The sequence below is a fragment of the Hipposideros armiger genome, unplaced genomic scaffold, assembly GCF_001890085.2.
Source record: "Hipposideros armiger isolate ML-2016 unplaced genomic scaffold, ASM189008v1 scaffold_48, whole genome shotgun sequence".
Classification (NCBI taxonomy): domain Eukaryota; kingdom Metazoa; phylum Chordata; class Mammalia; order Chiroptera; family Hipposideridae; genus Hipposideros; species Hipposideros armiger.
The window spans coordinates 736128-758616 of NW_017731398.1; the positions used below are offsets into that span (position 1 = coordinate 736128).

General features: G+C 49.7%; 3 protein-coding genes across 3 annotated transcripts in view; all 3 read left to right on the forward strand.

The window, feature by feature from the left end:
• Positions 1-1834, forward strand: part of GDPGP1 (GDP-D-glucose phosphorylase 1) — a 12820-nt gene extending 10986 nt beyond the window's left edge. The window contains exon 3 of the mRNA XM_019640209.1: positions 494-1834. Coding sequence (XP_019495754.1) covers positions 503-1660 — 1158 coding nt within the window. The 5' untranslated portion in view covers positions 494-502 and the 3' untranslated portion in view covers positions 1661-1834. The remainder of the gene's footprint in view (positions 1-493) is intronic.
• An 82-nt stretch (positions 1835-1916) lies between these two features.
• Positions 1917-16006, forward strand: TTLL13 (tubulin tyrosine ligase like 13). The gene is given in 16 exon segments (XM_019640211.1): positions 1917-2241; positions 5955-6221; positions 6586-6626; positions 7292-7410; positions 8718-8848; positions 9109-9265; positions 9654-9797; positions 10127-10212; positions 10539-10770; positions 11256-11449; positions 12892-13077; positions 13350-13539; positions 13832-14011; positions 14584-14655; positions 14658-14904; positions 15271-16006. Coding segments are annotated over 15 exon segments (2487 nt in total). The 5' UTR covers positions 1917-2241; positions 5955-5964; the 3' UTR covers positions 15522-16006.
• Positions 16007-16111: 105 nt separating this feature from the next.
• On the forward strand, positions 16112-20591 carry NGRN (neugrin, neurite outgrowth associated). Its single transcript, XM_019640210.1, has 3 exons — positions 16112-16371; positions 16732-16842; positions 19511-20591. The coding sequence occupies exons 1-3, from the start codon at positions 16208-16210 to the stop codon at positions 20100-20102; spliced, it is 867 nt and encodes a 288-aa protein (XP_019495755.1). The 5' UTR covers positions 16112-16207; the 3' UTR covers positions 20103-20591.
• Positions 20592-22489: the final 1898 nt, after the last annotated feature.

Here is a 22489-nt window from a genome sequence, read left to right on the forward strand (position 1 = left end):
GCACAATGATAATACCAACATGGGCCAGTGAAGCAACATCCTCCACAACTAGACTGAAGAACAAAAGGACAGCAACTTGTCTGTTCCCCTTCTCCCGATTCCCCAGCGCTGTTCCCCTCCCCCAATTCCCCAATAAAATCTTAAAAAAAAAATAAAGAACCACCTGTATATGGAAATTAGGCCAAATGTAAATTGTGATTTTCCCCTAGACATTGGAATTAGTGTGGTATTTTATCTTTAATTTTTTTCCATTAAGAAAATTGACTCAGTATATATTATTTTTAAAAAGAAAAAAATTCCAATATATATTTTTAACTCAGCAAAAATGTATGCTAATCTACAAGTGGTGAAAATATGAGTCATTTCTGTGTTTTCAAAATATTTACCCAAGGCATATATTACTTTTGTAATCAGGATGAGTAAAGTTTGTTTGAAAATAAAATCTCTGGAAAAGGGATGGCATCTTGTGTTTTTCACCTCTTATGACTTTCAGGTCATCCCCATGGCTGTTCCACATGGTTCAAATGAAACTTCCTATTTGCTACCTCCAAACAAAGAGGACTGGGAAGGTCAAGGCGTCCCTGACTTTATCTATGGACAGAAGGACCTCATGTGGGAAGGGATTCAGTGGCCAAGGAACACAGCCAGCCTCTTGGACACCCCGCCACCGTCTCGCTTCGACACTGCACTCTGCTCTGCCTGGAGGCAGCGGATGGAGCTGGGGCTGTTCCGCTACTGCCTGGGGGAGCTGCAGACCCAAACCCTCCCTGGCACTGTGGGTTTTGTGGCTCAGCTGAATGTGGAGCGAGGGGTGCAGAGGAGGCGCCCCCAGAACATCAGGAGCGTGAGGCAGCCATTTGACCCTAAACAGTTTAACTTCAACAAAATCCAGCCAGGAGAAGTCCTCTTCCGTTTGCACCGGGAGCCGGGTCTCCCAGATGTTCTCCAGCAAGAGGACATCCTCGTGGTGATCAATGTCAGCCCCCTGGAGTGGGGCCACGTGCTGCTGGTGCCTGAGCCCTCCCGGGGGCTCCCCCAGCGCCTGCTGCCAGGTGCACTGCGGGCTGGGCTGGAGGCTGTGCTGCTGAGCTCACACCCGGGCTTCCGCGTTGGCTTCAACAGCCTGGGTGGCTTGGCCTCAGTAAACCACCTCCACCTGCACGGCTATTACCTGTCCCACAGGCTGCCCGTGGAGGGAGCCCCAAGCGAGCCCCTGGACCCTGGGGGCCATTTGCACCTACTCCAGGCTGTCCCAGCTCCCGGCTTCCTCTTCTACACCAGTGGGGCAGGGCCTGACCTGGAAGCCTTGATAAGCAGGGTGTGTCGGGCCACTGACTACCTGACTGACCACGAGATTGCGCATAACTTGTTCGTGACCCGGGGGGCCCCACCTGGGAAGACTGCACCTTTCTCAGCCCTCACAGGGGTCCGGGTAATCCTCTGGGCCCGGAAGTCCAGCTTTGGGATAAAGGAAGGTGAGGCATTCAACGTCGCCCTCTGTGAGCTGGCCGGCCACCTCCCTGTCAAAACGTCCCAGGACTTCAGCAGCCTGACAGAAGCTGCCGCTCTGGCCCTCATTCAAGACTGTCTGCTGCCCCACGATCAGGCAGAAGAGGTACAGGCAGCACTGGTGGCCTTGACAACCCAGAAGGAGCAGTAATCCTTCCGGAAGTATTTATTTTCTAACTAATCCAAGTCTCTTGACGGAACTGTCCATAATGGTCATTTGGGCAGTTTCATGACTGCCTTCTCACTTGTCTCTGGAGGGAGCAAGAACTGATAAAAGCGGTCTCTTTGAAGAGCCGAAACCTTGTAATAAATCGAACTGAATGAGCCTTTGTGGATGTATGTGCTTCTTCTCATCTTTCTTCTTGAACAAGCCCCAGGAATGGCAGACCTGTTGTTGAGAAGGGAGAGTGCACAGGAGTCACATACTCCTGAAGTTATATAAGGACTTTTCCTTTCGTATTGAGTCTTAGGAAAGCAAGCTTATGTGCCTCTGGTATGGTGCCCTCACTTCCTCTGATCTTGCCTCTCTTCTCGCTTTGCGCACCACTGAGTTTTATGTCTTCATCCCTCCCCTGCATTTGGCCCTGCTCCATTCAGATGCCTTCCTTATAGGACCTTCTTCCCCTGCCCAGCCGCCTTGAAGTTTCCTCCAGCCCCAACACGGAGCTGAGCGGTCTTCACATATGAGTATGTCGTCTCATGTAAAAATAAGTGGTCCTCACAGCTTTAAAGGTACAAGTTCTTTTAATATCACCATTTAACAAAGAGATGGCGGGGAGGGTGGGGGAAACAGATTTCTGGGCTGGCCGAGTGGCTCAGTTGGTTAAGAGCTCGCTGAAGAGTACCCGCTCTGAGCAACATCGCTTCGAGTCCTTGCCCGAGCAGAGATGCCGCAGAGCTGCCAACAGGTGGCAGAATGGCTTAGCTTAAAAAACAAAAAAACAGAGATGGAGGCAGACTCAGATTTAGTAACTTGTTCAAGGTCACACAGCTCATAAGTAGTGGAGCCAGGACTGCAGCACAGGCAGTCAGACACCCGAAGCTGAGCTGGGACTGTGGCTTCTGTCACGGTGGTGCTCTCCTTAACAGTTCATGGGCCCTGAGCTGGGGTTCAGGTCCCCAGGTAGTTGGCTCTCTATGCCCAGGATTGAAACTTTTATGTAGAATTTTAGAGGTTTTTATCCCAAGATATTAAAGTCTCATTGGGATAAGGCAGAATATGTACTGCAACCCAATCTCATGAGAAAAACATTTTTAACTTAAATTTAAATGTTTGCATTTGTATGTTGACCATTTAAATTTCTATCAAAAATTTGTGGCGGCCCTCATGGTTTTGGCACATTGCCTCTCTCCGCAACACTTTGCATATACAAACTCCACTTTATTTTGCTTGTTCACTCTTTGAAGGGCGTGCAGGTGACCATTACAGCGAAGTGGATTTTGTGTCTAAGGTGATGAGCCCAAATGTCAGGATTATCCCACTTATTCACTAGGACTGATGTTCAGAGGAAAGCCTTCTCTGGGCCAAATAAATTTTTCCACCCAAAGGGTAGAAAAAGTCAAACAGGTTTTCTTTATGGTGGTACTTCTCAGCCTTTTATATATTTAGATGGCAGTTTTTTCTAAGCTTGAGAATGGAACACCTAGAGGAGGACCCTTTGTTCTCAGAGCCCTGGGCTTTGAGATGGTAGGAAGGGCTGATCCAGCCCCTGGCCTCTCCATCTCTTCGCTTGCTTTTTGATGGTGGAGGGCCTCCTGTGCTAAGAGGTTTTGGATTTGATCTAATGTGAAACCTTGAAGAGTTTTCAATTGGGTAGTATCAGATTTGCATTTCAGGAAGAATACTTTAGCTGTGATGGATGGATGGATGGATGGATGGATGGATGGATGGATGGATGGATGAGGGAAGAATAGAATCAGAGTCCAATTAAGAGGTTGCTGAATGGTGGCAAGAAATGATGATTCAGGTCCTAGAACAGGGCCTGGAACACTAAATATTGTCGAAAGAATGAGAAAACTGAGTGTCCTGGAAGCCAAGGGACTCCAAAGCATTTCAAGGAGGGAGTAATTGAGAGTATTGTATATTGCCTTACAGCGTCATCCTTGACCGCCCCCCCACACACACCAGTCCCTGACCTAACAAGGTCACGAGGAAGTGTCTCGGAAAACTGGGACCCAGAGGAATGATGTCGGTTATCTCCCTTAGTTCATGGCCGCAGCTGCAGCTGTACCATCATGGGGGTTGTGTGTGTAGGAGTACGAAGGCACAGTATGTGTTGGAGTACTATGGGTCTGGTTGATGGTAATTGGCCTTAAGGCACTTATCACACAGACTTTAGAAAAAATAAAGTTTTACTCCTTCGAAGTTCCTTAATAAAAGCTTCACGTTGGTCCGATTAGGTGCTCAGTTCCAAAGAGAGAGAACGACAGCCCCCTGGCCTCGTGTCATAAATCTATCTTTGTCTCTTTTATTTTCTTTCACCCTGAGCCATCCCCTCTCACTCATCACTGCCCTTGCTGCGCGGAACGTGGCAATTGTATACCGAAGAAAAATCAAGTCTGTGAATCAGAAAATGCCCATGTGTTGTTTTTTTTAAGATTTTTATTGGGGAGTTGGGGGGAGGGGAACAGTGTTGGGAATTGGGGAAGGGGACCAGCCAAGTTGTTGTTCTTCAGTCTTCGTTGTGGAGGGTGCCAGTCACCATCTGGCTTCCCGTCGGCAGCTTGTGGCCTCTAAGCTCAAGATGCTGTGTTCAATCTTAGTTGCAGGTGAGCATAGCCACCATCCTATGCGGGAGTTGGACCAGCAGCCTTGTTGTTAAGAGTGCACACTCTATCCACTGAGCCATCCGGGCAGCAGCTTAGCTCAAGGTGCCGAGTCCAGTCTTAGTTGCAGGTGGGCATAGCCCACCATCGAACAGGCAATCTTGTTGTTACACCAGCTGAGCCATCTTGCCACCTGTTGGCAGCTCAGCGACAGCTTAGCTTGGGCGCAGCGTCTCTGGCCCATGTGGAAATTGAACTGGCGGCCCTGTTGCTCAGAACTCGTGCTCTTAAGCCAACTCTTAACCAACTGAGCCCATGTGTTTTTAAAGGAGGGAAATTTTTAAAGTGTCTTCTAGATTGAGCCACAGGGGATAATCTTAAGTTGACAAGTTGGGCTCAGTTTGGTGGAGGTGGCAATCAGAAGTCAGACAGAATGGGTGAAGTGAAGGAGCTGTCTGATACGGCAGTTGATTTTCCTTTCTTAGCCAGTGGGGCTCTCTCAGCCCAATAGACTGAGAGCTTGCGTGCTGATCCATGCTGTCCCTCCTGAGTGCAGAGGCTGTGCTCAAACCATGGTTTTTTTTTTTTTAAATTGAAGAAAGGCAAGCAGATGTTTCTCCAGAATAGAGTTGGCCAAATTCTGGGCTTGGCCTGTGAGTTCAAGGAATAGTAGGAGTGGCACTTGTGCCAATGGCTGTGGAAATGGAAGGACTACAAGTCCCATGATGCACCGTCAGGCTCCAGACTAGCAGCTCGGTGGTTTCTCGGCCAGCCCCAGAGGCAAACGTTTGTGGTGCGGCTCAAGATGGCCTCAGCAGGAGCCCGAGTGGGTGTGGTTTCCGGCAGGCTCCGCCCCCAGAACGCTGCTCCATTGGGAGCCGCCCTCGTGTCCATGGTGACGGCGTCAGCTGCTGGCTTGCGGGAGGAGGTGCAGCCGTTGTCGGGAGTAAACCTTGGGGTTGGGGGGGGTGGGGCGGGGAGCGTGAGCATAGCGCGCTTCCCCTCGCGACCAGCGGGGACTGCCGGTCCTGTGAAACAAGGAGGCAGTTCCGGAGGCCCAGCAACGCCCGGGAAGGAGCAAGAGCCAGGCGTAGGGTGGACATGAGCGACCAGCTGAGTCCAGTCCCAGGCTTGTAGCGGCGACCCTGAAGCCCATCCGCTTTCCTCGGAACCGGGGGTGGGCAGAGTCCTGAGGGGCTTTCTCTCCTCCTTCAGAGCTCAAGGGGTCTTAGCCAGCAGGTGCCTGGCCCCAGTGTGTACACATGGAGAAACTGAGTCATGGGACAGGGCAAGGACCAGCCTAGTAGACCTTTGGTCTTATGTTCCATTTTAAAGTCCAAGCACCCCTATCCATTCCCCTTCCCATTCAAGAACACAAAAGCTGTGGCAAGTCATGGCCCTTGACAGCTCTGTTCAGCTCCTGCATGCACCCCCGTGTTGCGTGGCTTAATCTTGGGTGAGTCGGTCTTGTCAGTGAATCCAGCATCGCATGGGCATCCCACAGTCCCCATTACCTACTTGGAAAGAGTCCATTTTGTAGTGGGATTGTTCTTTTCTGAAGGAGCAGCAACAGTCCCTGATAACACCAGGAAGTTCCTTACAGTGGACTCCTGCAGGCCCTTCCCGGCCTGGAAGAAGGTCTGATAGATACGGTATTTCACTCCCACCTGTCCCCTCAGGATCTAAAGGATGGAGCCAAGTACCTGTAAGACCACTGAATCGGAAAAAGACTATGTTGAAGAAGAAGAATATGAGGCGTGTGATGAGGGGGAAGTTACCATCCCTTCTAACCCTTCTCAGCAGACACTCTCAAAGACTGACTGTCAGGCATCTGGGAATGGAGCGCCCTTATCCATTGTAGCCACAAAAATTCCGGAAAAAATCATAGCCCCAGCTGACTTAGATGACACAGAAGTTGGGAGGAGAAAGAGAAGGCGGAAATGCAGGTAACTGTTCACTGGACCCCCGTCACCTGCCTGGCTCCTGAGAGTCACCCCCTGGCCTCCCTTTAGCACTTGGGGGGTGGGGGGGCTGGGATCCCAGGTTTTCCCTTTAGCCTAGGAGAGGGCAGGGAGTACGGGAGCATCATTAAATCTTCTGGTACAACAAAAACTAAATTTGGAACCATTTGGGCTGGCTTAGTGTAGAATTTCAGCATGTTTCATCGGACTGGTCTTTAGAGAAAGTGGCTTCTAGAGAAAATGAGCTGCATTGTGAATTTGTTGGCTGTCTTTTCATCTGAGTGCCTGGCAGCCCAGGGCCTGTCCTTCTCTCCTATTCTGGCTGATTTCTGCTGTTCCTCCATTCCAGACCCCTGGCCATAAACCTGACCAACTGCAAATATGAGAGTGGTAAGCACCCGGCTTGTCACTTACGCCACATAAGAAGACACCCACTGCTGTGCCCCACTCAGGCTCCCTGCCTCTGGATCTTGTTAGGCAGGCCTGTAACCTGTACTGAGCCCCCTGGCTCAGGTCCTGGCAGCTGAGACATCCCTGTTCCACTTAGTGTGACTGGTAGGGTGGGAATCTCCACAGTTAGCTAACAAGAACAAAAATGACTGAAAGTCACCATTTCCCCACCCTTCCCAGATTTTACCAGCGATGAGACCAGGTTAAAACAGTTTTTGTCAGGAAGTTTTTGACCCGGCTTTAGCAATTTTCAAAGAAAATCAGCAGCTAGATCAGCCATCTTTTCCTCCCCTTTTGTCCCCACTGGCATCTGTGCAAGAGGCCACCCAAAGTGTGAAGTATCAGTGTGACACCTACCAAGCAAGCGTCAGCGCTACAGGCCAGAAACTGTCCTAATTGAGAGAGGGAATGACAGGAGCAGAGAGCCAGGCTCTAGTTTTCTGTCACAGATTTTGGAATTGTCACATGGTAACTAAACTGTAGAATTGTCTCCCTCTCTGGCCTACCTTCCAGTCAGGTCTGTCTGTTCCTTACCCAGCCCAGCTACAATCCCAAGGCTTGTTGCACGTGCTCAGGCTGGCACCCTGACCTCCCTCTCTGCACAGTGCGCCGGGCAGCCCAAATGTGTGGCCTGAAGGAGGTGGGGGAGGAAGAAGAATGGACTGTGTACTGGACAGACTGCTCTGTCTCACTGGAACGAGTCATGGACATGAAGCGGTTTCAGGTACAGCCTCGCGACCCAAGATATTAAAGGGGCCCCAGAGTGACTGCTCCCACCCTTCTGCCCAGGTACCCCAGACTGCCACTCTGTGGCTGTACCCCTGTGCAGAGCAGGAATGGCCATGGCCACGGGCTTCTGCTCCAAAAGAAAAACAGTCTCCTCTTAGGTCTGGAACTTCTGTTATCTGCAGAAGTGTCTGCTGGGCACATCCTATCTCAATAATTGCTGTTTGTCTGGAGGCCTGTGTGCCCAGCTCGCACCCTCCAGGGCAGGGGAGCCCATCACAGGGGGAAGACTTGCAGAGTCAGAGTCAGAGTCAGCTGAATGAGCCAGCCTTCCAAGCAGCTTAGCCTAGCATCTCACATCCATTAAGAGTCAGTGTGGGGTCCTGCGTGGCCACAGGAAAGTCCAGAAAGACGGACCAGGGTCCATGAGAAAAACATCACTTCTCATGGTATTCGTGTTATCCTGTAATTGGGTCTTTGTGGTGGTTAGCAATAAAATGAATAGAAAGGGTATGCAGGCGTGTTTTGAGGGGAAGCCAGGAAGGGAGTTGAGGAGACTGACTTGTCCCATAATGAGAAGAGTGGGGGGCAAAGAGGCACAGAGGGAGAGGCTGTAAGATGAGGGTAGCAAGATTAACAGCACTCAGTGAGGGCTTGCTATACTTCAGACACTGTGTCAAGGGTCTTTACCTCATTAAATCCTCAAAAACAACCTTCAGTGGCAGATACCATCTTGTTAAGAAGAGGACGCCGAGCCTCAGAGGCTCACACAGCTAGTGAGAGGGAGAGCCAGTGAGAACCCCGAACCATGGCGAGATGCTGCCTCCCAGCAACGCGGGACAGAGTAGCGGGGGTTCCAGCAGACCGCTGGGCAGTGCCAGCCCTCTGGGGGTGCCGTGGCAGTGCACTCCATGGGCTGGTTCTCAGTTTCCTTTTGTCTTTGGAGAAATGTTGCCTCGTCGCTTTGTGCTGTCACACACCATTTATACTTACAGGACTAGTCCCTGGTGGTCTGAGGGATGTTACAAGCTGGCTGGACGGCCCAGAGTCCTGGCCAGCCCTTCTCACTGCCCCTCGTTTCCTGACCCCGGTGTGTGTGTATGTGTGTTGTGGGGAGAAGCCAAGGAGAGGTTTCTCACCTGCCTTGGGAATCCTCCTGTTTCTCCATGGGGTACCAAGTTGTGTTTACCTCCACCGTGACTTCTACCTTGACCTTCTTCGTCCATCACTGCTTTCTGGGATGCCCAGGCCCCAGGAACTGCCACTTACTCTGGGGAGTAATATAACCACCTGGCTCCGTTTCAGAAAATCAACCACTTCCCTGGCATGACAGAAATCTGCCGCAAAGACCTGCTGGCTCGGAACCTCACCCGCATGCAGAAGCTCTATCCCGTGGAGTACAACATCTTCCCGCGCACCTGGTGCCTCCCCGCAGAGTGAGTCGGCCTGGCTCCCAGGCTGTGACTCGCGCGGGAGGAAGGGGCCCGCCATCTCAGTTCCCTCCAGACTCTGGCCCTGTGGCCTCGAATGCCTCAGGGGGTGGAAGTGGAATGAGAGTTTCAGCTGGTCAAAGAAAAGGAGGTCTGAGACCAAGGGCTCCAGGAAGAGCGTGGACTGGAGGGCCAGGAGGACTCCCCAGGGCCCTGGGACTGCGGGAAGCACAGGAACCTTCTGACCAGCCCCTTTCTGCACATAGCTACGGGGACTTCCAGTCCTATGGTCGTCAGCGGAAAACCCGCGCCTATATCTGCAAGCCAGACAGTGGCTGTCAGGGGCGCGGCATCTTCATCACCCGGAATCCCCGAGACATCAAGCCCGGAGAGCACATGATCTGCCAGCAGTACATCTCCAAGGTGAAGGGCGCCTCAGGACCACCATGTCCCTCTGCCAGCACTGGGGTGCCCTGTCTCCCAAAGCTGCGGAGGACGCCCGTTTCAGACGCCTACCCTTTCTGCCACCCCCGTTATCCTGGAGGCCATATGGAGCCCTGGCTCAGAGTCAGCATGCTTGGGTTTGAACTTGAGTTTTTCCACTTCCTAGATATACTGAACTCGGGCAGATGTTTCACCCTTTCTGTACCTCGATTTCCTTGTTTGTTAATGGGAACAATACCACTCATTACATAGTTACTGTGGAAACTGAAGGAGTTATTAGGTATTTGAAGCACTTAGGACAGTGTGTGGTACATAGGAAGCACTTCACAGCATTATTATTTTCCCTGGTGGATTTGCGCACTCTCAGCCCTTCCTCATTGACGGCTTCAAGTTCGATATGCGAATCTATGTCCTGATCACATCCTGTGACCCTCTTCGGATCTTCATGTACAAGGAGGGCCTGGCCCGCTTTGCCACCATGCCCTACGTGGAGCCCACTTACAACAACCTGGTAAGGGGCCAGCAGCAGCCCCTGGAGGGCAGGGGGCACCCTCCCCTCTTCCACTGCTGAGGTTTTCTGGAGAAACCAGGTAGAGAGGCCTGTCATGCCCCTGGCTCGTCACCCAGGAACAAGAAATGAAGCCAGCGAGTGCCTCAGCCCACCTGGCTGGGAGGGGAGGAATGGCATACCCTCCTCCCAGGGGCTCAGAGGACAGTCCTTGGGTGAAGAGGGACAGGAGATGAGCAGTCCTGGGGGCGGGTGGGGACTCAAGGCATGAAGGACCTGTGAGGAGAGCTGCATGGAAGCAGTGTGAGGCCACAGGGCCACTCTCTCCCCAGGATGAGGTCTGCATGCACCTGACCAACTACGCTATCAACAAACACAACGAGAATTTTGTCCGGGATGATACCATGGGCAGTAAGAGGTACTGCCTACTGTTCTCTCCTCTTCCTCTTCCCCTGAGCCCCGCAGTCTCCGCAGCCCATGCAACTGAGACTGGTTCTTGGGTGGCGAATTGCTCAGGAAAACTCCACCTTCACAGACCCTTGTCCTGTGCCTGACCACCAAATGCAGCCCCAGCCCCAGCCCCAGCCCCACCCTGATTAAGTAAGCCCTGCTCCAAGCTGGTAGCAGCCCTTTAAAGCACAAGGAACCTAGACACGGAGTTAGGTGCGTGTTAGGGAGCCCCCTGCCTGCAGCCCAGCCCACTGGCAGAGACATCGGTCTTCCTCTGAGCACTGGGCCTCACAGGAAGCTGTCGACGCTCAATGCCTGGCTGCAAGAACACAGCTACGACCCCCGAGAGATATGGGTGGGCATCGAGGACATCATCATCAAAACCATCATCTCCGCCCACTCTGTTCTTCGCCACAACTACCGAACCTGTTTTCCCCAATATCTGAGTGGAGATATTTGTGCCTGTTTTGAGATCCTTGGTTTTGACATCTTGCTGGACCACAAGCTGAAGCCCTGGCTGCTAGAGGTGAGGATTATCTCCTGGGCTTTGCAAAACCAAGGTCCAGAGGCCTCTCTGAATAGGACATCTGGGATAGGGGTGCAATCAGGTGGTGGAACAGAGAGTGGGGGCCGCAAAGGCACTGGGGTGGGTGGGAGCCCAGCAGAAGGCATACGATCTCTACACTTGGCCTGGCGAGTCAAACTTGGTGGTTTCTGGCCGCCACCATAGGAACCCAGGGCTTGGATCTCAAATGTTCCCCTGTAAGCCTTGCCCTGAAGGACACTGACTGTATCTATAGAGTCAGGCTGTCTGATTTGCTGTCACCTGTGTGTGCATTGGAGGGGTCTCTGTGGCAGAGTCCTGTTGCCTTGGACGCCAGAACATCCAGCCTCCTTGGCTGAGGCCACTGGAGGGAGATGTCTCTCCCAGATCTTCCTGTTGGGTCTGCAAAAGACCACCCCCTGCTCAGGTAGTCTTGGAAGGAGGTGGATAATGATGTTTCCTGGCAGGTCAACCACTCTCCAAGCTTCACCACCGACTCACAGCTGGATAGGGAAGTGAAGGACGCACTCCTCCGTGATGCCATGACCCTTGTCAACCTCCGGGGCTGTGACAAAAGGAAGGTGATGGAGGAAGACAAGCGGCGAGTCAAAGAACGGCTTTTCCAGTGCCACCAACAGCCACGAGAAGCCAGGAACTCCAGGTAGCCCACGTGTGTAGTTGTGTATTCGTCTGTTATTACTTTCACGAGAATAAAAGTCCTTCTCTAGATGGAGAAGGCAGCCTGGGGCTGATTAGCTATTAGAAACCATTTTTTTTTTTTTTGGTGGGCATAGATAATACATCACTTATCCTAGATAATATGTTCAAAATTCAAAAGCTACATTGACTAGTCTCTCTCCTGCCCTTCTCCTCCAGCTTCTCAGACCCCCACCCCGGAGCCAATTAGCATTCCTAGGGTCATGCATATACTTTTAAAAACATTTAATGCACATACACACATGTATTTATATAAATTGTTTTTCTCCCTTTACCCAGACAGGAGTATATAACTCACATTCTCTGTACCCTGCTTAGCGCAGTATATCTTAGAACTATTTCATATTAGCATATAAGAAGCTTTATGTGGTTTGATTGGCTGTTTTTTTGTTTGTTTTGTTTTGTTTTGTTTTAATGAAGCTCCTCTAGAAACCATTTCCTGAGAAAGTTTATAATAATGAAACACAGAAAACAGTTTAGTCATTCCATAATAGGGGATGGTTTAAATCGCTATTGTTCACTCAAGGTTGTTTTCATTGTAAAATGGGTTACAAACATGGTAATTTGTTGTCTATACCAAATTACAATTTGTTAATGATACATACAAATGAATTGGAGTAGATTTAGGGTTATCCTATAGTAACATCACTCTTGCCCACTTACACTGCAAGATGCAGGGCCAGTGTGTATTTGATTTGCCATGCTATCCTGAGGGCCTGGCACACAGTAGGCATTCAAGTGTTTGTGTGAGTGGAGGTGAGGCATGACTGTAAATGCTTCGGAGTTCCCATGAGATTGGACTGTGCACGTGACTGTTAGGAATCTGGGGAAAAAGGTTGAAAACTACTCGACTTAATAAACAAAAATACAATCATATGGTAGAATATGAGGTAGCCATTTAAAAATGTTGTTGTAGGAGCCCATGCTCATCTAAAACAAGAAATGAAGGAATAAATTCAGAGCATGGTAGTGAGTGGACAAATTCAGGAGGTCCTGCCCCAGAGTTCTTGCTCATAACCAGTATCCTCACTGCATCATAAGATTGTGGGAGGTTTTTATCTTCTTTTTGCTCTTCTAAGATTTTCTGTAATTAGAAACCTAATTTTCTATAATCAGAATTTTAAAAATTGTGATAACTTGGGAGTGCTAGCTTACGAGTGGACCCCACTGCACTTAAGATGAAAACCAGATTTCTGGATGTCAAGCCTATTTTCGTGGCTACACACCGGTGGGACTGACCACAGATGGGATTGGCAGCCTTCACCACATGGGCAGGGGCCCGAAAGGCCATGAAGCTCACAGGAGGTTCTCATAGCTCCAGCCTGCCTTCCTTTCCCGACTCAGCATTGTCACAGTCCTGACTCACCCACAGCTTGGTTTTCACAGGCGAGAACAAACTGCGTCATCCCACACAGCACTGCTGGACCTGGAACGCTATGAGGATTCTCACCTGGGCAGATACCAGCGGATCTACCCTGGGCCCGACACAGAGAAGTACGCTCCCTTCTTCAAGAACAATGGCTCCCTCTTCCAGGAGACGGCTGCTTCTAAGGCCAGAGAGGAGTGTGCCAGGTACTCTGCACTGCATTCTCCTTTCTCCGCTCAGATGGGGACACATCCTGAAGCTGACTTGTTCCCCAGTGGGGTGGACAGCAAGCCAGACACTTGAAGAAAGAGAAATGGAGTTATAAATTCTATCAGACTCTTAATGACTCAGTTTAGTAGGTGTCCCATCTTTCCCCACATTCCTCTCCCATCAGTCCCCAAAACTGATCCTAATTTCCTACTCTTTCCCCACCCCCAACACAATTTCTCCAGTGTCTGAAGCTGCTGTATCTTGTCAGGCAGCAACTGGAAGAGATCCGCCTTAAGCAGGCACAGGAGACCTCAGGCATTAAGAGGCGAAAGGAAAACAAGGAGCAGAACCAGGGAGAGTCAGCAGGGGAGAAAAGCCAATGCAGGCCCAGGCTCCCGCCCAGGCTCCCGGACTTGGCCACCCACTTGGCTTTCAGGAACCGGAAACCGGGGAAAGAGGTGTCAGGGGTTTTGTGGCTCTTGCCTTTCTGCAGGAACATGGGTTGGAATTACTAGAGAAGGGAATCCCTGCTGTCCTGTCCTCCTCTTGTCCAAGAGGGGCGAGTTCCTAATGAGTACACTAAATCTGACCTTTTGGTACAGGAGGTGGGAGAATGGAGAGCAAAGGGACCCTTTCACCAGGTCAGGGAAGGGATGGAGGTAGAATGGGCAGGCGTCCTGCAGCCAACCTTGTTCGTGGTTTGGGACTCATCCTTGGAGACCCTGCATATGCCTGTCATGTGCCTTGTAGCTGCTCCCGGTTCACCTGGACAGCATGCAGCCACAAGAAATCGTGGAGGAGGAGGAACTGGAGAGGATGAAGGCCCTGCTGCAGAGGGAAAATCTCATCCGGAGCCTGGGCGTTGTAGAGCAAATCACCCGCATGCTGCACCCCAGCCACCGCGGCCAGAGAGCACTTCAGGAATATCGGGTGAGGGTCCCTATGCCACGTCTCACAGAATAAGGGAACAAGGGCTGTACCGGCACATGGTGGTGGATACGGCACAGGAGGCTAATGTGATAGGATCTGGCAGTGGAGCCTGGGAAAGCAGTGCAAGCTGGGCCTTGGGAAAGGGTCTCTTGGTTCCTTTCACATCTGCACCCAAGCTCCCTTGTTTTTCGTAATGACATCCAGCCAAGTGCAGCTCCCAACCGCCTCACTTAGAAGAGACTTGTTCTCTGTATTCAGGTCTTGCGATAACCCCAGACTCATGACTGACAAATAACAAGACTGCCACCCTCAGTCACTTCTGTGTAATCTCTCCCTAGCACTGCCAGTGCCTTGGCTCTGACAGGAGATAAGTAAACAGTCTTGGGCCAAGAAAACAGCTGCCGCATTCACTGGGCTAGTAGCAAACCTGTTGGGTCCTGTTTTTGTTGAGCCCCAAAGGTGTAACTGGTTAAATAGTAGCTACAGCCTAGAAGAGATTTCTGTTACATATTTCTTCCGCCACTCCATCAGCCTCACAAGAAATGTAATAAGGGGCTGCTCTTCTCCTCTAGCCTAGATTTCACCAGGACGGGCTGGGCAGTCAAGAACTTCAGTCTGTGAGGCTGTTCCCACTGGCCCTTATGAGCGCAGGGCCGCCAAAGCGCAGAGTCCTCCTCATTTCCTACATCCAGTTCGGCCCCACGAATTGACCCCCAGGATCTTAGGGCTACTGCCAAGCATGAATGCTGCATTTCCGCATCATTCCCGGTGTCAGCTACAGCCCAGGAACTTCAACTGGATAAGATATCCAGCCACCTTCAGCCCCTGTTCGCTGTCAATGAAGAAATCTAGAAGGCTCTGTTTTCCCAGTACCAGAGTCAGGCTCACGAACCGTAAGTATGCAACACTAGCTTTGGTCACTCTGACTTGTGTAAATTCCCACTAGCAGATATTACAGTTGGGATGCTCCCAGAATATAATATGGCATTTCCAGCAATGTGGGAGTGGGGAAGGCAGGGGACCCCCATTTATTTACCTCCTTCTATATACTGGAACCTGGTGATAGAAATGGCAGAAATACAGTCCCAGCACTCAACAAATGTTAACAGGGAAAGGGGCAAGTAAACACACCAATTATTATGCAGCTGGTAAGACACTGGAGGGAAGCATAGGATGTCATTCCTCTCTGTTGGTAACTGGGCAACAGCTGGGAAAGAGGTGAGCGAATCTGTTCTGGGGGACCTATGTTTCCACTGCAGAAGGCCAAGCCATCAGAAGGCTAGAAGCCATAAACCAAGCCCTGGCAGGAACAGTGCCACCCTCATTAACCCCAAAGCAGGGCTGTTTTCTGCAACTGGAAAGAGTGTTAAGTGGCCCACGGACTGAATGCACCTTGTCCTCCATGGTAAACTCTCAACACAGAGCAGCCAAAACCTGGGGCCTCTGCCCTACCTCCACCACCCTGATGCCGAGTACCACTGCATTTCTGGACATCAGCCACCACAGGTAAATGCAGGAAGAAGCCCAGCGCTCAACCTCTCCTGGAGAACCAACCCCCTCAAGTTTCCTAAGAGGCAAAGGGCCTTCAATCTTTGCTAAATGAAAGAGCGCCACCAAGCTTGAGTTTGAAAAGCTCTGGCCAGGAACCCTGTTTGCACAAGGCACAAACAGAAAGACACCAATCGGGAGTTCCTCAATACCCTAAGATTATGTTGGGATCGTAAAAGACTAAAAAATGAAGAGGAGCCATTACCGGCCATGCACTCAACTTCACCCTTGAAACCTGAGCTTGGATTTATCGCTTGGATACGGTCTGAACCCTGGGTGCGGCCCGACTCTGGAGGTCATCGCCGCGACAAGGAGCCCCTTTCCTAGAGGACCTCCGAGGGGGACGGCCTTCCGCCGCCGTGGCGGAGACAGGCCGGTATGGGCTAGCGGAGGGGCGGCTCTTGGCAACTGAACCCGTCTTTTTATTAAAGTTTATGCCGTTTTGCAGGCGCGTCCTCCACCTCATTCGGGCTCTAGCGTTTCAGGGAGGCCCTCTCCATAATTAGAGCAGGGAAAGGGCGGCCGCAGCGCCATTGGAGCCCACCTAGCCCGCCTCCGGCCGGAAGCGGCAGTGGCGCACGAGCCGCCCGCTTCCTTCCCGCCCCTTGGCTTCCGGTGGTGCCGCGTTTCGGGCTGAGATTCGTCAACATGGCGGGTACTCTGAACCTCTTGCTGGGAGGCCGTGTCTGTGCTGCCGTCGCTCGCTGCGGGTTCGCGACCCGTGGGGTAGCAGGCCCGGGCTCTGTCGGCCGCGAGCCGGATCCCGATTTCGACTGGGAGCCAGAGGAGCGGGAGCTGCAGGAGGTGGAGAGGTACCGGCTCCTTCCCGAGCCCTCAGCCTGAAGCAGGTCCTCGGCGCCCCGGCCTGAGGGCCGCGCCCCCTTGGCGCCGGGCATCCTACAGCCGAATTCACAGGGGCCCTTGTTTCTTCCCGTTACCCGAGGCGCAGGGGCAGGTGTTCAGCTCCGTCGGGGCCACGGGTCCCTTCACCAGTGACGTGTTTTATTACCCGTTGAAATAGTTCGGCATGCTTGGGGGCTGTTCTATGCGTTAAGATTTCTGAGGCGCTGAACAAAGAAAAGGGGGCTGGGCACTCCGATATTTAGCCCGAGACACCTCAACCACCCATCTTGCTTGCACGCATGGCTTCTGCCATTGGTTCTCTCCCCCAGCACCCTGAAACGACAGAAAAAAGCCATTCGGTTCCAGAAAATTCGGAGGCAAATGGAGGCGCCAGGTGCCCCGCCCAGGACCCTGACGTGGGAAGCCATGGAGCAGATCCGGTAAGACTCCTGGTAGTTTGGATCTGCTGTGATGATAAGTGAAGAATACTGGGGCCAGAATATTTTTATATTTTCTTTTTTATCATTTAAGATTTCTTAAAAGGAGAGTAATAATAACGAACTTCTATAAGCCCGTCGTCTTGATTTAATAGTTTTTAACATTATGACCCAGTTGGTTCATTTTGCCGAAATTTTAAAATAGTAAATTGCAGACATCACAACATTTAACGCATAAACAGTGAAACATGACGTTCTTAACCTAAGGTCCAGGCATAGGCGCTTCCATGGTTATGTACATTTTTCTGAGGAGAGGATCTCTATCTTAGAAAATCTTAACGAGATCCTTTCTTAAATTTTAAGGTTTTTGTTTTGAATAGATTACATATAGTTCAAAATTAGAACAGTATAGTGTTTGCACATTGAGAATGATTAATCCCAGTCAGTCTCCTATGGGTGCTATTTTTAATAGTTTTTTGTGCCTTTTTCCAGGTTTCCTTATGCAAATACAAGCAATTTTTAAAATTTTCACCTCCTTAATCACAGTGCTATAAATACTGTCTATATTATTTTGACTTAATATTCTATAGACCTTCCCACTTCAGAAGAGAAAACTCTTCATTGTTTTTTATAGCGATCATAGAATATCATAGTTTAGTTAACCAGTCTTTTATGATGGGTGCTTGGATTGTTTCCACTCACTTGCTATCTATCACAAATAGTGCTCTAGTGAATAATTTTGTATACATATTATATCTGTCAGATGTTGTTGTTTTATACATTCCCAGCAGCAGAGTTGCTGGACCCAAGGGCAAATGGATTTGTATTTTGATAAGTATTACTAAATAGTCCTCTTATAGGTTACTTCCCATTCCCATCAGAATGACTCTGGAATTGAGACTCAGAATAAAGGGGATTCTGGAGAGCTCATCAAGAAACAGGCTGTAGCACCCCTCTAACAGCTTCCCCTCCTGTGCAGAGCAACAGCCTTTTCAAATCTTCCTGTCACCTCCCCTTTTGTGGTCAATAAATGTCTTTTTACTTCAAGGATAAAACAGGCCATTAGGTAAGAAGCCCTTAAAGCGTCTTGGTCTTCCATCTTGTTTTCCGTTCTCAATCCTATACCTTATTTACATCTCAGGGGAAATGGTAGCCCTTCACTCGTCTAGGACCAATCCTGTGTGCTCTCTCGGTCATACCCCTACCTAATTCCTCAGGGACCCACGCCTGTCAACTTAAGTTTCTCCCTCATCATTTTGTTCCCAACTGGCTCCCTGGCTGCCTACCATTTTTTGTTTGTTTTGTGTATGAAACCATTCTCTACAAATCAGTGACTTCCTTGGTACTAGGCATAACTGACACTCTGGTCTGAAGCCTCCTTAACACTGCAGCATTTGACCTTGTAGTTTGCTTTCTTGAAATTCTCTTTTCTCTTGACTCAGATACCACTCACTTCTATTTCTAGGGCTGCTTTTTCTGTTTTCTTCTGGGCTCCCCTTCTTCCTCCTATATCTTAAAGATTGATGTTAAAGAGTTGTGTTCTTGGTCATTTTATTTTATCCCGCATATTTCCCTGCCTAATGTCAGTCACTCACATGCCTTTAAGCACCTTTGCTGTTCCAAATCCATCATCTTCAGTCCGTGTTTTTCTTCTGAATTCTGAACTCTGCACCAGACATCTCTGCTTGGATGTCACACAGGTGTCTCAAACTCAACATGTTCATCACTACTTAATTCTGCTTCTATTTTTTGCCATAACCCTGAATGGTCCCACCCATCACCCAAGCTAAAATCCTGAATCTCAGCCTGCTTCCTCCCCTAATATTTAGTCCCTGACCAAGTTCTACCAGTTGGCCTTCCTAAAATATTTCTCCAGCCTTCCCTCCTGCTCTCTTTGCCAATGCCTCAGTTCATATAGCCTGCATTAGTGTGACAGCCTCTTCCCCGGTCTTTCCACCTCTAGTCTTGCCACTGAAAAACTACCATTGGATTGAGCTTCAAACTCAAACTTTGCTCGTGGCATTCCACTGCTTTAAATCCTTCCTTGGTTCACTGTTGCTTTGGGATAAACTCCAGACTCCTAAGCGTGACATCTTGGTCTTGCTCTCACTGTCAGACAAATGGAGCTATTCCCAACATAGCTGATGTGCTTCTTGACATTTCACAGGCTCGCTGTACTGTCAGTACTTGGGATCTCTTCTTCCTCCTCCTCTCTGCCCTTCTGGTCTCCTTTTCACCCTTTCAGACCAGCTCTACTGTGGACTTCCTGAAGTAATTCCTGGGCCATGCTGCCAATGTTGTGACAGCCCGTCCCTGGGTCTCCCTCCTGGGTGCTCTCATAGAATCCTGTGCTATGATAGCCATCATAGGGTTGTTATAGGTTAATACAGCTGTCTGTACCTCTGGATTGTATGTTCTTTGAAGGAAAGGACACACTTCATGTATTCCCTGGTATCCAACTGGGGCCAGTGTGTAGTGGGAGGAGTTCATTTGATGTGAAATTAAGTGACCTAAGTGTAGTTGGGTGTTGCTTTCGGCATACAGGGATGGAACACAGCCATTTGGTGGCAGGAGATAGACTAGGCTTGCACCTGTTCTCACATTTGTCACTAGGATTAGCTATTTTGATAGACTTCTCCACAACTTGAAAACCTACTCCGTTTTTCTATAGGTATTTACATAAGGAATTTGCAGAGTCCTGGTCAGTTCCCAGATTGGCTGAAGGATTTGATGTCAGCACCGATGTGATCAGAAGGGTTTTAAAAAGCAAGTTTGTACCCACATTGGAGCAGAAACTGAAGCAGGATCAAAAAGTCCTTAAGAAAGCTGGGCCTTCAGGCTCTGGGGATAACTGGAAGCTTCTTTCTACAGGCCGCTCCAGGTCGGGCTCTTTGCTGGTCCCAGGGGGTGAAACCTCATCCCAAGGCCAGGGTCACAGCACAACTTTGAAGATGATAGAATCGAATAGTCACAGCACAAACACACCAAGGAGACAGAAGGGAAGGAATAAAGGAATCCAGAGCCTGGAGAAGGAGAGCTTTGTGCCTGTCACTGCAGCCCTGGGTCATCAGAGAGAGCTGCAGAAGTACTCCACCAGCGATGGTGAGGCCACCAGAGGACCTGACAGTGATGGATTGCCAGGTGAGAAGCAGCTGGAAGAGTTGAAGGCAGGGGAACCAGGTGAGCAGAACTTCAGCAGCAAAGTAGTGCAGAGGGGGCGAGAGTTCTTTGACGACAATGGGAACTTCCTGTACAGAATTTGAACTGGAGCCTGGCTTGTGGAGATGCCACGTGAAACACAGCTGGGCAAGTATATTTGAACTGCCTGGATTTCTGTGCATGGGTTATCCGCTGGAAGAGGAGGAAGTGATGAACCTTGTATGCAGGAGGAAAGAGCTGCTTGGGTTGGACTCTGACAAGGGGTGGTGAACTCCACAAGGCAGATGTGTATGGATGGGGGCAGCGTGAATGACCGGCTGGGTGGAGTCCAGCGTCCTGGAGCATTCCTGGTCTGACTCATATGGATCTTCAGTGCTCACCCTTCCTGCATAGGCACTCTGTGCGTTGAAACCAGCCAGTGGTGCATGTGTTATTAGGAATTTTCTGTGGTACTTGCAATATGTTTGGGAGGAAATGCAAAGTTTGCCTTCTGACCTCATTTACTTCTTGACTAATGAACACTAACAGTTATGGAACTGCTTAGTCAATAGGTTGTTTTCATTATGTGCAAAATAAAGTGAAATGTAGCAGTCTGTTGATTGGTGCTCTGTGGTGGGAGGGGTTTACCTGTGAACCCTGTTTAATTTTCCCCAGTATTTGAAATCTATTACTTCCGTATTTGTCATCACCTACCTTGTTGCAGTTCCAGCTCCCAACATAAATTTCAGTATTGGTTGAGTGAATGAAGACATGGTTGGGGAACCTTATACCAGCCAGCCAGTCTACAATGGCAGAAAGCCCTGCCTTTTACCTTTGCCAGCCTACCCATCCAGACCTCAGCCAACAACAAGCCCTAGCTTCCTCCAGGTTGACCTGCTCTTGTTCCATCCTGTCAATGTGTCTCAGATTCTAACCCACTGGGGCACAGCTGCAGCATCTGGTGGAGGAAGCAACAGATGACAAGACTCTGGCTGAGCTGGAGAGGGCGTCTGTGGGTGGAATGGGCACCTCACAGCCACCTTGGGGCCAAGCTTAAGAGGATGGCAACCTGGACAACAGAAGGGACTTAAGTCCCTGTGCCCTGGAGAGTATATGTGTCACTCATCTGCTCAAGGCAGCCTCCACCTGTCTGCAGCTGAGATTTGATCAAAGGGGGGTGGAGGGAGAAAAGCTCAGTATAAAATAAAAGATGAGCTCTTGAAGCCCATTGTGAGCACAAAAGTTGTTTGCTTAACCTTACAGAATTTTTCAAACAAAAAAGGGAAAATATTGTAATGCAGTGAACTCTTAGTACCCATTACCCAGCTTGAACATTTAACAAACGGCCAGTTTTTGTTCATTGTCCTCATTTGTCCCACATTTCCCCCTTATTTTTTTTTATTCTTTTTTTTTCAGAATGCTGAGTTTATTTTTGTTTTTATTTGAGACACATCATATAGTATAAGCATAATTTGAATCACTGGGATGACCACCTTGTAACTCACTATTGACGAAAGATTTCAGGATTCACTTCCATGTTTGTGTTAATGTATTGGGTTGTCGTCCCCCTTATTTTAAAGCAACTTCCAGACATATTTCATCTGTAAGTACTTCAGTTTTGTATCTCAGATAAGGACTTCTGTGTTTTTTTAAAGATTTTATTGGGGAAGGGGACAAGTTGCTGTCCTTTTGTTCTTCAGTCGAGTTGTGGAGGACATCGCTTTACTGGCCCATGTTGGTATTATCACTGCGCTCTTCCCGGATGAGGCAGATTGGTCACCAGCCTCTGGAGGCTGCTCACATCGGCTGCCAGCCGCTCATGCTGGCTGCCAGCGACACACGGTAGCTTATGGCAGCCCACTGCAGCAGGGGCTGCTGCCTACGCTGAGGTTGCCGGCAACTCCCGGCAGCCCAGCTCCAGGTCAAGCTGTTGTTCAGCATGTTAGCTGTAGAGGGCAGTGTCACTGGCCCTGAAGTGGGATCCAAACCAAGGCTCTGCTGCCGAGAGCTGGTGTCCCAAGCCAGCTCTTAACCAACGCGACACTCAGCCGGCCCCAAGGACTCCTTTTTAATGTATAAACCATTACTATACCTTAAAAGTTTTAGTAATTCCTTAATATCAGGTAATATCCTGGTAGTGTTCTCTGATTGTTTCATAAATGGCTTTTATGGTTGGTTTCTTTGAATTAGGACCCAAACAAGGTCCACACCCTGCAACATTGTACTGTAGTGATATGTTCCAGAAGTCAACCATTGTAAAGTGGTTTCTTCTTGTACTTTATTCCCCTCACCATTTGACAGGTTACTTGTCCCATATAATTTCCTTCATTTTGGATATGGTTGGTTTCATATTTATGATGTTTTCTAAGATGTTCCCACTACACTATTTCCTGTTAACTGGTAAGTTACATCTTGAGGCTTGCTCAGGTAAATTTTTGGCAAGATGCTCTACTTAAGCACCTCACCAGGAGATGATGTGATGTTACCAGTGATCAGTGAGTTCGAGTATTGC